Source organism: Leucoraja erinacea, unplaced genomic scaffold, assembly GCF_028641065.1.
Source record: "Leucoraja erinacea ecotype New England unplaced genomic scaffold, Leri_hhj_1 Leri_1369S, whole genome shotgun sequence".
Taxonomy (NCBI): domain Eukaryota; kingdom Metazoa; phylum Chordata; class Chondrichthyes; order Rajiformes; family Rajidae; genus Leucoraja; species Leucoraja erinaceus.
In genome coordinates this window covers 15,001-29,623 of record NW_026575637.1, presented here as the reverse complement: position 1 = coordinate 29,623, position 14,623 = coordinate 15,001, and the positions used below count along the sequence as shown (strand labels likewise).

The 14,623-nt window shown below is 46.6% G+C and overlaps 1 protein-coding gene across 1 annotated transcript in view; it reads left to right on the top strand.

Moving 5' to 3' along the window:
- The first annotated feature begins 10,473 nt into the window (after positions 1 to 10,473).
- LOC129715744 (C-type lectin domain family 4 member C-like) overlaps positions 10,474 to 14,623 on the top strand; it is an 8,835-nt gene continuing 4,685 nt past the window's right edge. Inside the window, exons 1-3 of the mRNA XM_055665596.1 lie at positions 10,474 to 10,882; positions 13,077 to 13,190; positions 13,686 to 13,853. Coding sequence (XP_055521571.1) covers positions 10,474 to 10,882; positions 13,077 to 13,190; positions 13,686 to 13,853 — 691 coding nt within the window. The remainder of the gene's footprint in view (positions 10,883 to 13,076; positions 13,191 to 13,685; positions 13,854 to 14,623) is intronic.

Below are 14,623 nucleotides of genomic sequence, written 5' to 3'. Positions count from 1 at the left end.
CACATCTAACTCCCTCTTAAATATAGACAATGAACTGTGGCCTCAACTACCCTCTGCGGCAGAGAGTTCCAGAGATTCACCACTCTCTGTGTGAAAAAAGTTCTTCTCATCTCAGTTTTAAAGGATTTCCCCCTTATCCTTAAACTGTGTGTGTGGCCCCTTGTCCTGGACTTCCCCAACATCGGGAACAATCTTCCTGCATCTAGCCTGTCCAACCCCTTAAGAATTTTGTAAGTTTCTATAAGATCCCCCCCTCAATCTTCTAAATTCTAGAGAGTACAAACCAAGTCTATCCAGTCTTTCTTCATAAGACAGTCCTGACATCCCAGGAATTAGTCTGGTGAACCTTCTCTGCACTCCCTCTATGGCAATAATGTCCTTCCTCAGATTAGGAGACCAAAACTGTACGCAATACTCCAGGTGTGGTCTCACCAAGACCCTGTACAACTGCAGTAGAACCTCCCTGCTCCTAGACTCAAATCCTCTACGGCAAGAATGTCTTTCCTCAGATTAGGAGACCAAAACTGTACGCAATACTCCAGGTGTGTTCTCACCAAGACCCTGTACAACTGCAGTAGAACCTCCCTGCTCCTAGACTCAAATCCTCTACGGCAAGAATGTCTTTCCTCAGATTAGGAGACCAAAACTGTACGCAATACTCCAGGTGTGGTCTCACCAAGACCCTGTACAACTGCAGTAGAACCTCCCTGCTCCTAGACTCAAATCCTCTACAGCAAGAATGTCCTTCCTCAGATTAGGAGACCAAAACTGTACGCAATACTCCAGGTGTGGTCTCACCAAGACCCTGTACAACTGCAGTAGAACCTCCCTGCTCCTAGACTCAAATCCTCTACAGCAAGAATGTCCTTCCTCAGATTAGGAGACCAAAACTGTACGCAATACTCCAGGTGTGGTCTCACCAAGACCCTGTACAACTGCAGTAGAACCTCCCTGCTCCTAGACTCAAATCCTCTACGGCAAGAATGTCCTTCCTCAGATTTGGAGACCAAAACTGTACGCAATACTCCAGGTGTGGTCTCACCAAGACCCTGTACAACTGCAGTAGAACCTCCCTGCTCCTAGACTCAAATCCTCTACGGCAAGAATGTCTTTCCTCAGATTAGGAGACCAAAACTGTACGCAATACTCCAGGTGTGGTCTCACCAAGACCCTGTACAACTGCAGTAGAACCTCCCTGCTCCTAGACTCAAATCCTCTACGGCAAGAATGTCCTTCCTCAGATTTGGAGACCAAAACTGTACGCAATACTCCAGGTGTGGTCTCACCAAGACCCTGTACAACTGCAGTAGAACCTCCCTGCTCCTAGACTCAAATCCTCTACGGCAAGAATGTCTTTCCTCAGATTAGGAGACCAAAACTGTACGCAATACTCCAGGTGTGGTCTCACCAAGACCCTGTACAACTGCAGTAGAACCTCCCTGCTCCTAGACTCAAATCCTCTACGGCAAGAATGTCCTTCCTCAGATTAGGAAACCAAAACTGTACGCAATACTCCAGGTGTGGTCTCACCAAGACCCTGTACAACTGCAGTAGAACCTCCCTGCTCCTAGACTCAAATCCTCTACGGCAAGAATGTCTTTCCTCAGATTAGGAGACCAAAACTGTACGCAATACTCCAGGTGTGGTCTCACCAAGACCCTGTACAACTGCAGTAGAACCTCCCTGCTCCTAGACTCAAATCCTCTACAGCAAGAATGTCTTTCCTCAGATTAAGAGACCAAAACTGTACGCAATACTCCAGGTGTGGTCTCACAAGTTTCTATAAGATCCCCCCCCTCAATCTCCTAAATTAAGTTACCTTCCGATATTCCAAAAATGATCCATTCTACTTTGGGTCGTAGTTTTGTTTTAAATAGTTTTGTGAAGAACTGTTTCTATAAGATCCCCTCTCAATCTCCTAAATTTTAGAGATGGGGCATGTTGGCCGTGTTGTGGGCAAGTTGGCCCTGATTCTGCTCTTGTGACTATTGAACGTGGGCAGACGGGACCACTGTCGATGGGGAAGTTGGGCCTAAGGGCCTGTTTCCGTGATGCGTGACTCTAACTCAGTATTCTCTCTTTCCTCAGGTCATTTCAGCGCCGTTGAAGGGATCTCTCTCCATCGGTTACGTTGATTGGGCTAAGCGTGTTCAAACGTCCAAGACTATCTCCTGCTGTGGCCTTCCCTTCTTGGGAAGAAGGACTTGAGATGGATCGAGGCTTCCCGAGTGTCCTGAGATTGGCGGGGGTTGGGGAGGGGAGAGAGGGCCAGCAGAGGCAGTAGTGGACGGAGAGGTTGGGCCGTGGGTGGCTGTTGTTTCGAGGAACGCAACAACGTTCCTTGGGAAACTGTGGGGGACATCCGAAGGGAGAAGAGACACTTCCCGTGAAATCGGCAAACGTCTGAGGACCTCCCTCACGGTTTGAGGGTGGGAACGAGACACTTCCTGGGAAGCTGCCGAGGATTTTGGAGAGAGCAAACGAGACACTTGGTGGTGGAGACTTGAGGAGGAACGAGATACTTCTCGGGGAGTTGGCGGATGAATCCGTAAGGAGCGCGGGGGGGCGGGGAGTTGAGGAGAAACTGGGACTTTTTGCCGGACATTGCCGCAACGATTCGAGGAGAGATACGACACTTCAGGAGCAATTCGGCCGAGAGTTTTTGAGGAGAAGCGGGATATTTCCCGAGGGCACATTCCCTGAGGAGTCGGCCGAGCTCGGAGGAGGAACCAGGACCACTCGCTGACCTTGGCGGAGGTTTCGGGAGCGACGGGCCTCTTCCTTGAGGAGATTCGGGAGGGAGGGAGGGAGGGAGATACTTCCCGAACCGGTCGGTGGACAGTTGAAGGGGTGGAATGGGGTCATTGCCGACCAGCTGCCGAAGATTTGAGGAGCGGGAAGACACCTCCTGACGGGTTGGTGGTGGCTTGAGGTGAACGGGAAACTTCCTGACGGGGTTGGCGGCCATTTGGGGAGGGACTCGATATTTCCCTGGGGAGTTGGGGGAGATTTAAGGAGGGGAGGAGATACATCCTGGTTTAATTGGCCGAGATTTGAGGAGAAGTGAGACCTTTGTCGACGTTGGTGGGGATTTGAGGACAAGCAAGACCTTTTCCTGAGAAGTCGATTGAAATTTGAGGAGGAACGAGACACAAATTGACGTTTGCGGATATTTCAGGAGAAAAGGAGACATCCTGAGGAGTCGGTCGGGATATTGGAGCTTCCTGAGAAGTTGCTGGAGATTTGAGGAAGAACTAGGTCCCTTGTTGACGCTGGAGGGGCTTTGAGGAGGATCAGGAGCTCTTCTTGAGAAGATTTGAGGAGGAACAAGACTCTTCCCAACGTTGGTGAAGATTTGAGGAGAAACAAGACTCTTCCCTACGTTGGTGAAGATTTGAGGAGGAACAAGATACTTCCTGAGGAGTTCACCAACATTTGAGGAGCAACCGAGACATTTCCTGAAGAGTCGGTAGAGATTTTTTTTTTATTAGCAGTACAGTAAATCACATTAATACACATCGCATATATCTTATTACATTATGTTGTGCCACTTTTCATTTTTTGAGCTTTAAAAAAGATACGAATTAAAAGAAATGTTTGGAAGCTGAGATGTAATGTTATGGTAATTGTACAATGTATTGGTGAGACAGAAATCTGGGAGTATGGTGTACAATGAAAGTCGAATCAATTATAGGAAGGATGTCAACAAGCTGTAGAGAGCAGCACTTTAGGAGGTCAGACTAGACCAAGAGAAGTGGGGATGTACAACTAAAGTTACAAGATCCCTTGAGACCAAATAGGTCTTGTATTCTCTGGAGCGCAGAATGGTCAAGGGGGGACTTGATAGAGGTCTTTAAAATGATGAGAGGGATAGACAGAGTTGACTCTGTTGCACAAGCTTTACCCTTTGAACAACCTCCCTGCACATCAAAGGCCAAATCCTCCATGTGCATAAATGTCTTCGATCAGATGTACGACACGCACTCTGTACCCAATACTCCAACATGTGGACTATATTACCAAAAACTGAAATTGCTTAAACTTTTGCCCAATGACTCACCCTCTATTTTAAATGTCAGTCAGATCTTGAAGATTGTTATTGTTGAGTAATAGAAGTTGTGAATGTAATGTGTAGCAATTTGTTGCAGGCCTCCCTGGTGAGGCCAAATCCTCTATGTAAGAATGTCCTTCCTCAATTTTGGTACCCCAATTATAGGAAGGAGGTGTCAACAAAATAGAGAGAGTACAGAGGAGATTACTAGAATGTTGCCTGGGTGTCAGCAACTAAGTTACAGAGATAGGTTGAACAAGTTAGGTCTTTATTCTCTGGAGCGCAGAAGGTTAAGGGGGGACTTGATAGAGGTCTTTAAAATGTTGAGAGGGATAGACAGAGTTGATGTGGACAAGCTTTTCCCTTTGAGAATAGGGAAGATTCAAACAAGGGAACATGACTTCAGAATTAAGGGACAGAGGTTTAGGGGTAATATGAGGGGGAACTTCTTTACTCAGAAAGTGGTAGCGGTGTGGAATGAGCTTCCAATGGAAGTGGTGGAGGCAGGTTTGTTGGTATCATTTAAAAATAAATTGGATAGGCATATGGATGAGAAGGGAATGGAGGGTTATGGTATGAGTGCAGGCAGCTGGGACTAAGGGGAAAAAAAAGTTGTTCGGCACGGACTTGTAGGGCCGAGATGGCCTGTTTCCATGCTGTAATTGTTGTCTGGTTATATGGTATTGGAGCATTTTTCCAAAATTTAAGTATAAGCTTTTTTCCGATTATTAGCCCATAATTAAGTAAGTTCTTTTGAAACATTCTGGGTTACCTCCCGATATTCCAAAAATGATCCATTCTACTGTGGGTAGCAGTTTTGTTTTAAATAATTTTGTGAAGATTTCAAATATTTCGTTCCAGAATTTTTGGATTTTTATACAGAAATCAAAAGAGTGCGCTATATAACCATATAATAATAACCATATAACAATTACAGCACGGAAACAGGCCATCTCGACCCTACAAGTCCGTGCCGAACAACTTTTTTCCCTTAGTCCCAACTGCCTGCACTCATACCATAACCCTCCATTCCCTTCCCGTCCATATGCCTATCCAATTTATTTTTAAATGATACCAATGAACCTGCCTCCACCACTTCCACTGGAAGCTCATTCCACACCGCCACCACTCTCTGAGTAAAGAATTTCCCCCTCATGTTACCCCTATACTTCAGTCCCTTAATTCTCAAGTCATGTCCCCTGTTTGAATCTTCCCTACTCTCAGTGGGAAAAAGCTGTCCACATCAACTCTGTCTATCCCTCTCATCATTTTAAAGACCTCTATCAAGTCCCCCCTTAACCTTCTGCGCTCCAAAGAATAAAGCCCTAACTTGTTCAACCTTTCTCTGTAACTTAGTTGCTGAAACCCAGGCAACATTCTAGTAAATCTCTCTCTATTTTGTTGACATCCTTCCTATAATTGGGCGACCAAAATTGTACACCATACTCCAGAATTGGCCTCACCAATGCCTTGTACAATTTTAACATTACATCCCAACTTCTATACTCAACTATTTTGGCTTCTTGTGACTGACATTTATCACAAATGGGTGAGACATTGGGGAAAAGTTTATTAATTTTAGTTTTTGAATAATATAGTCTATGTAATGTTTTATATTGGGTTAGAGTATGTCGTACATTGATCGAACATTTATGCACATATAATAAGTGTTTATCCCAGCTATCTTTTGAAAATTTTATAGCTAGTTCTTGTTCCCAGTCTCTTCTAATATTATCTGTTGTAGGTATTTCTATATTCAATATAATATTATATAAGTAAGATATTAGATTTGCTGATTCAGCCTTTATCTTCATAGCTTCATCTAATAGAAACATAGAAACATAGAAATTAGGTGCAGGAGTAGAGGCCATTCGGCCCTTCGAGCCTGCACCATTCGCCATTCAATATGATCATGGCTGATCATCCAACTCAGTATCCTGTACCTACCTTCTCTCCATACCCCCTGATCCCTTTAGCCACAAGGGCCACATCTAACTCCCTCTTAAATATAGCCAATGAACTGTGTGGCCTCGACTACCCTCTGCGGCAGAGAGTTCCACAGATTCACCACTCTCTGTGTGAAAAAAGTTCTTTTCATCTCGGTTTTAAAGGATTCCCCCCTTATCCTTAAGCTGTGACCCCTTGTCCTGGACTTCCCCAACATCGGGAACAATCTTCCTGCATCTAGCCTGTCCAACCGCCTTAAGAATTTTGTAAGTTTCTATAAGATCCCCCTCTCAATCTTCTAAATTCTAGAGAGTATAAACCAAGTCTATCCAGTCTTTCTTCATAAGACAGTCCTGACATCCCAGGAATCAGTCTGGTGCTCCGTCTCTGCACTCCCTCTATGGCAATAATGTCCTTCCTCAGATTAGGAGACCAAAACTGTACGCAATACTCCAGGTGTGGTCTCACCAAGACCCTGTACAACTGCAGTAGAACCTCCCTGCTCCTAGACTCAAATCCTCTACGGCAAGAATGTCCTTCCTCAGATTTGGAGACCAAAACTGTACGCAATACTCCAGGTGTGGTCTCACCAAGACCCTGTACAACTGCAGTAGAACCTCCCTGCTCCTAGACTCAAATCCTCTACGGCAATAATGTCCCTGCTCCTAGACTCAAATCCTCTACGGCAAGAATGTCCTTCCTCAGATTTGGAGACCAAAACTGTACACAATACTCCAGGTGTGGTCTCACAAGTTTCTATAAGATCCCCCCCCTCAATCTCCTAAATTAAGTTACCTTCCGATATTCCAAAAATGATCCATTCTACTTTGGGTCGTAGTTTTGTTTTAAATAATTTTGTGAAGATTTCAAATATTTCGTTCCAGAATTTTTGGATTTTTATACAGAAAACAAAAGGGTTGTTAGATTCTTGTGACTGACATTTATCACAAATGGGTGAGACATTGGGGAAAAGTTTATTTATTTTAGTTTTTGAATAATATAGTCTATGTAATGTTTTATATTGGATTAGAGTATGTCGTACGTTGATCAGGCATTTATGCACATATATTAGCAATGTTACAAGATTTTGAGATTTAAAAAATCAAGTCTGCAATTTATCCCATAACAATAAGTTTAATTTGGCACCTGATTCACTTTCATATCTCAAGTAATAAAAAAGTTATGGCCATTTTCATACTCGGAAATTAGCATCTTGTTCCCTATTGATTTTCTATGGACATAACAAAAAAGCTGTGATCATGGACAGTCAAAAGCCCATAACCTTCTTAAAAATTAAGAGAACTGAATGAAATTTTCAGTTATCATAGATTGAACCATTCTGAAACAAATATAAAATAATCTAACTTGGATGACCTGAAATTAAAGCATATAATTAGTTAGTTACCCAATTGTAGCTAATTTCAAACTTCAATTACTAGATCTAAACATCTATCCATTTCTTAATAAATGATTAACATTTTTTAAATAGCCTAAGTGTCCAAATAATATTCACAAATAATTCACAATAAAACATGATTTTTAAATCTCATTTACATCAATTTATAGGCCAAATGGAAGGAATTTAGTGTTCAATTGCTGTAAATTAAAGTCCATTTTAAATCAGCTTTCTAGTGGGTTCCTGTGAACGCGCTGGTTTAGAACGTTCACATTGCGCTGGATTTGTGCCCTCAAATGCCCAGAAAAATACTGCGGGATATAAAGAGCCCAAAATGAGCTACTCGCTATAGTAAACTTTGTATACAGGGTTCTTAAGAAGCCCTTTTTAATGTAAAAATAAGGTACATACCTTTAATTGTTTGCTTTATAAAACCCTGGGGCTGCGAGAGGTCGCGGGTTTAGAGAGTGATTTTAAAACTACTATAACTATTATACAAGGCCATAAAAACTAATAATACCTTTTGCGACGGGGTCTTTCAGCGATTTTTCGTTAATGATTTACTAGGCTGAACATTTTCGATTGGAACAGCCTAGTAAAAATCGCGTTTTAAACCCTAAACAGCGCCAAAATCGCGCACACGGGCTGGGGCAGATTCTCAGCCACGATTCAGGTAGGTTTTGCAACATACCTACATATAATAAGTGTTTATCCCAGCTCTCTTTTGACATTTTTATAGCTAGTTCTTGTTCCCAGTCTCTTCTAATATTATCTGTGGTAGGTATTTCTATATTCAATATAATATTATATAAGTATGATATTAGATTTGCTGATTCAGCCTTTATCTTCATGGCTTCATCTAATAGAAACATAGAAACATAGACAATAGGTGCAGGAGTAGAGGCCATTCGGCCCTTCCAGCCTGCACCATTCGCCATTCAATATGATCATGGCTGATCATCCAACTCAGTATCCCGTACCTGCCTTCTCTCCATACCCTCTGATCCCCTTAGCCACAAGGGCCGCATCTAACTCCCTCTTAAATATAGCCAATGAACTGTGTGGCCTCAACTACCTTCTGTGGCAGAGAGTTCCAGAGATTCACCACTCTCTGTGTGAAAAAAGGTTCTTCTCATCTCGGTTTTAAAGGATTTCCCCCTTATCCTTAAGCTGTGACCCCTTGTCCTGGACTTCCCCAACATCGGGAGCAATCTTCCTGCATCTAGCCTGTCCAACCCCTTAAGAATTTTGTAAGTTTCTATAAGATCCCCTCTCAATCTCCTAAATTCTATAGAGTATAAACCTAGTCTATCCAGTCTTTCTTCATAAGACAGTCCTGACATCCCAGGAATCAGTCTGGTGAACCTTCTCTGCACTCCCTCTATGGCAATAATGTCCTTCCTCAGATTTGGAGACCAAAACTGTATGCAATATCCAGGTGTGGTCTCACCAAGACCCTGTACAACTGCAGTAGAACCTCCCTGCTCCTATACTCAAATCCTTTTGCAATGAAAGCTAACATACCATTCGCTTTCTTTACTGCCTGCTGCACCTGCATGCCTACCTTCAATAACTGGTGTACCATGACACCCAGGTCTCGTTGCATCTCCCCCTTTCCCAATCGGCCACCGTAATAAGTCTGGGGGCATATTATAATAGTCTTTTGTATATTTTTTTAGAGTCGGTAGAGATTTGAGGAAGAACAGGACCCTTCCTGACTTTGGAGGAGATTTGAGGCGAAGCAAGTTACTTCCTGAGGAGTTGGAGATTTGAGGAGTAGCTTCCTGAGAAGTTCACAGAGATTCGAGGAGGGACGAGACATTTCCTGAAGAGTCGGTGGAGATTTGAGGAAGAACAAGACCCTTGTTGGTGTTAGAGGAGGTTTGAGGAGAAACAGGACCCTTTCCCGACATTGTCGGAGATTTACGGAGAATCAGGACACGTCTTGAGGTGTTAGTGGGAAATTGAGGAGAAATGGGGACCCCTCCCGACATTGGAAGACATTTGAGGGGAAACTAGATACTTCCTGAGAAGTTGACAGAGATTTGAGACGAAACACGGCCCTTCCTGACCTTGGCGGGGATTTCAGGAGGAACAAGACACTTCTTGAGAAGTAGGCAAAGACTTGAGGAGAAACGAGATACTCCTGACATTGGTGGAGGTTCAAGTGAATACAAGAACCCTTCCTGAGGAGTTGACAGAGATTCGAGGAGGAAGGAGATACTTCCTGAGGAATTGGTGAAGATTTGAGAAGGAAGGAGATACCTCCTGAGGAATTGGTGAAGATTTGAGGAGGAAGGAGATACTTCCTGAGGAATTGGCGAAGATTTGAGGAGGAAGGAGATACTTCCTGAGGAATTGGTGAAGATTCGAGAAGGAAGGAGATACTTCTTGAGGAATTGGCGAAGATTTGAGGAGGAAGGAGATACTTCCTGAGGAATTGGTGAAGATTTGAGGAGGAAGGTGATACTTCCTGAGGAGTTGGCGAAGATTCGAGGAGGAAGGAGATACTTCCTGAGGAATTGGTGAAGATTCGAGGAGGAAGGAGATACCCCCTGACGTTATTGGTGTTTCGAGGAGATCCGAGACCTTCCTGAGGTGCTGACGGAGGTTTGAGGGAGGAAAGGAGGAATGTCCAGAGGAACCATGAAGAGGAAGAGGCCAAAACCCCTCCTCTGCCGCCCGCCAAGGCTCCATCCCTCGGCCCGTCAACACGGAGGACCTTGAGGACTACGAGGGGCTGATGGTGGGGATGAAGGTCTCGGAGAGGCCAGCCGGCCTGTCCTCGGCGCTCACCGAAAGCCAGGACTCTGGGCGCTTGGCCACGGAGATGTTGAGCATCCAGTCGGAGTTCATGGATGAGCTAGGACTCAGAGCGCAGCCCGCCGCACCAAGAGCCACGCCCGCGGCCACGGAAACGCACGCGGACGTGCCGGAATCCGCACGCACGTCTGCGCACACGATGTCACGCACGTCTGCGCCGACGACTTCACGCACGTCTGCGGCAATGACCTCACGCACGTCTGCAGCCATGACTTCACGCACGTCTGGGCCCACGACTTCACGCACGTCTGCGCACATGACCTCACGCACGTCTGGGCCCACGACTTCACGCACGTCTGGGCCCACGTCTGCGCACACGATTTCACGCACGTCTGGGCCCACGACTTCGCGCACGTCTGCGCACATGACCTCGCCCACGTCTGCGCCCACGACTTCACGCACGTCTGCGGCGATGACCTCACGCACGTCTGCGCCCACGACTTCGCCCACGTCTGCGCCCGTGATTTCACGCACGTCTGCGCCCGTGACCTCACGCACGTCTGCGGCCTTGACTTCACGCACGTCTGCGCCCGTGACCTCCCGCACGTCCGCGGCCGTGACCTCCCGCACGTCCGTGCCCGTGACCTCACGCACGTCCGCGCACACGTATGCGCGCACGTCCTCGTCCACAACCACGTCCGTGCCCGCTCCCGCTGAGGCCGACGGTGAGTCCTTCCCGTGCGCGGCACGCTCTAACGCGGGGGTTGAGAGGGCGGGAAGGAGGGATTAGCATGGGCGCAGGGGTAGCTACAGAAATATAGAAATTAGGTGCAGGAGTAGGCCATTCGGCCCTTCAAGCTAGCACCGCCATTCAACATGCAGGTACAGCAGGCAGTGAAGAAAGCGAATAGCCTGTTGGCTATTGGAGTATTGGAGCAAAGAGGTCCTTCTGCAGTTGTACAGGGCCCTAGTGAGACCACACCTGGAGTATTGTGTGCAGTTTTGGCCTGTTGGTCTTCGTAACAAGAGGAGTTGAGTCTAGGAGCAAAGAGGTCCTTCTGCAGTTGTACAGGGCCCTAGTGAGACCACACCTGGAGTATTGTGTGCAGTTTTGGCCTGTTGGCCTTCATAACAAGAGGAGTCGAGTACAGGAGCAAAGAGGTCCTTCTGCAGTTGTACAGGGCCCTAGTGAGACCACACCTGGAGTATTGTGTGCAGTTTTGGCCTGTTGGCCTTCATAACAAGAGGAGTCGAGTACAGGAGCAAAGAGGTCCTTCTGCAGTTGTACAGGGCCCTAGTGAGAGTTTAGAAGGATGAGAGGGTATCTCAATGAAACGTGTAAAATTCTTAAGGGATTGGACACGCTAGAGGCAGGAACCATGCGTACAGTTGTTTGGTCTCCTAATCTGAGGAAGGACATTCTTGCCGTAGAGGATTTGAGTCTAGGAGCAAAGAGGTCCTTCTGCAGTTGTACAGGGCCCTAGTGAGACCACACCTGGAGTATTGTGTGCAGTTTTGGTCCCCTAATTTGAGGAAGGACATTCTTGCTATTGAGGGAGCCCAGCATAGGTTCACCAGGTTAATTCCCGGGATGGCGGGACTGTCATATGCTGAGAGAATGGAGCGGCTGTGGGCTTGTACACTCTGTGGAGTTTAGAAGGATGAGAGGGCATCTCATTGAAACATATATGAGATTGTTAAGATCGGCCCGAAACGTTGCCTATTTCCTTCGCTCCATAGATGCTGCTGCACCCGCTGAGTTTCTCCAGCATTTTTGTGTACCTAAGATTGTTAAGGGCTTGGACACGCTAGAAGCAGGGAACATGTTCCCGATGTTGGGGGAGTCCAGAACCAGGGGCCACACACACACACACACGGAGTTTAGAAGGATGAGAGGGTATCTCATTGAAACATATATGAGATTGTTAAGGGTTTGGACACGCTAGAGGCAGGAAACATGTTCCCGATGTTGGGGGAGTCCAGAACCAGGGGCCACATACACAGTTTACATAGAAACATAGAAATTAGGTGCAGGAGTAGAGGCCATTCGGCCCTTCGAGCCTGCACCGCCATTCAATATGATCATGGCTGATCATCCAACTCAGTATCTCGTACCTGCCTTCTCTCCATACCCCCTGATCCCCTTAGCCACAAGGACCACATCTAACTCCCTCTTAAATATAGCCAATGAACTGGCCTCAACTACCCTCTGCGGCAGAGAGTTCCAGAGATTCACCACTCTCTGTGTGAAAAAAGTTCTTCTCATCTCGGTTTTTAAAGGATTTCCCCCTTATCCTTAATCTGTGACCCCTTGTCCTGGACTTCCCCAATCTTCCTGCATCTAGCCTGTCCAACCCCTTAAGATTTTTGTAAGTTTCTATAAGATCCCCCCTCAATCTTCTAAATTCTAGAGAGTATAAACCAAGTCTATCCAGTCTTTCTTCATAAGACAGTCCTGACATCCCAGAAGGATGAGAGGGAATCTCACTCATTGAAACATATATGAGATTGTTAAGGGTTTGGACACGCTAGAGGCAGGAAACATGTTCCCGATGTTGGGGGAGTCCAGAACCAGGGGCCACACACACACACACACACACACACAGTTTAAGAATAAGGGGTCGGCCATTTAGAACGGAGACGAGGAAACACTTTTTCTCACAGTGAGAGTTGTGAGTCTGTGGAATTCTCTGCCTCAGAGGGCGGTGGAGGCCGGTTCTCTGGAGAGAATTATTTCAAGAGAGAGCTAGATAGGGCTCTTAAAGATAGCGGGGAGAGAGAGTCAGGGGATACGGGGAGAAGGCAGGAACGGGGCACTGATTGGGGATGATCGATGGGAGGAGATTGGTTCGAACCCACGCTGGTCTGGGCTACAACTGTCCACAACTCTCTCTCTCCGCCATTTCTCTCCGTCTCCAGCTCCCGCATCCAGAGGACTAGCTCAGTTCGGGACGAACTGGAGCAGACTAGCTCTGGCCACTCTTGCCGTCTGTGGCATGCTAGCCATTTCTGTCTTAGTTTTGCAGATCGAAGGTGAGTATCCTGTGATCCTTCCCCTCTCCTCCCCTCTCCTCTCCTCCCCTCTCCTCCCCTCTCCTCCCCTCCCCTCCACTCTCCTCTCCTCCCCTCTCCTCCCCTCTCCTCCCCTCTCCTCTCCTCTCTCCTCTCCTCCTCTCTCCTCTCCTCTCCTCTCCTCTCTCCTCTCCTCCTCTCCTCTCCTCTCCTCCTCTCCTTCCCTCTCCTCCCTCTCCTCCTCTCCTCCTCTCCTCCCCTCCCCTCTCCTCCTCTCCTCCCCTCTCCTCCCCTCCCCTCTCCTCTCCTCTCCACCCCTCTCCTCTCCTCTCCTCTCCTCCTCTCTCCTCTCCTCCTCCTTCACTCCTCTCCTCCTCTCCTCTCTCCTTTCCTCTCCTCTGTCTGCCTCTCTCTCTGTCTCTCTCTATCTATATATGTATATCTCCTCTCCTCTCCTCTCTCTCCTCTCCTCTCCTCCCCTCTCCTCTCCTCTCCTCTCCTCTCCTCCCCCCTCAGGCTCCAAGCTCCTTCGAAACACACAGGGCAAAGTTGCGGAGAGAGATGCCATGGTAAACCGCACACACAAACTGCAGGACGAAATGACAGGGCAAGATGCCGCCAGCAAGTGTTCGAAGTACGAGGAATTGTTCCTGCACTGGCTCTCCGCCTTCTGCAAAGTCGCAAGTAAGTCCGTCCCAAGTCAAGTCAAGTCAAGTCAAGTCTATGTGTCACATACACATACGAGATGATCAGTGAAATGAAAAGTGGCAAATGCCCGCGGACTTTTGTGCAAAAGACAAACAAACAAATCCTCAGAGACACTCTGAATTTCCTCAATTGCCTGAGGTGGTAAAGGCCCTGCCTTGCCTTACATAGAAACATAGAAACATAGACAATAGGTGCAGGAGTAGAGGTCATTCGGCCCTTCGAGCCTGTTCGAATTCAAAAAACAGCTTTTACCCTCAGGCCAACAGCCTACTCAACACACTCAAGAAAATTCCATGAACATTTAACTTTAACTGATGCTATTTGCACTTTTCTATATTGCACCTTTATTATTGCACCTTAATAACATACCTCAACATTTGACTACAGCCCGGCACACTGTGTATATTTTAAATAATGTATGTTGTCTATCTTATTGGTATATTGTCTGTCTGTGTTATAGAAACATAGAAACATAGAAATTAGGTGCAGGAGTAGAGGCCATTCGGCCCTTCGAGCCTGCACCATTCGCCATTCAATATGATCATGGCTGATCATAGAAACATAGACAATAGGTGCAGGAGTAGAGGCCATTCGGCCCTTCGAGCCTGCACCATTCGCCATTCAATATGATCATGGCTGATCATAGAAACATAGACAATAGGTGCAGGAGTAGAGGCCATTCGGCCCTTCGAGCCTGCACCATTCGCCATTCAATATGATCACGGCTGATCATCCAACTCAGTATC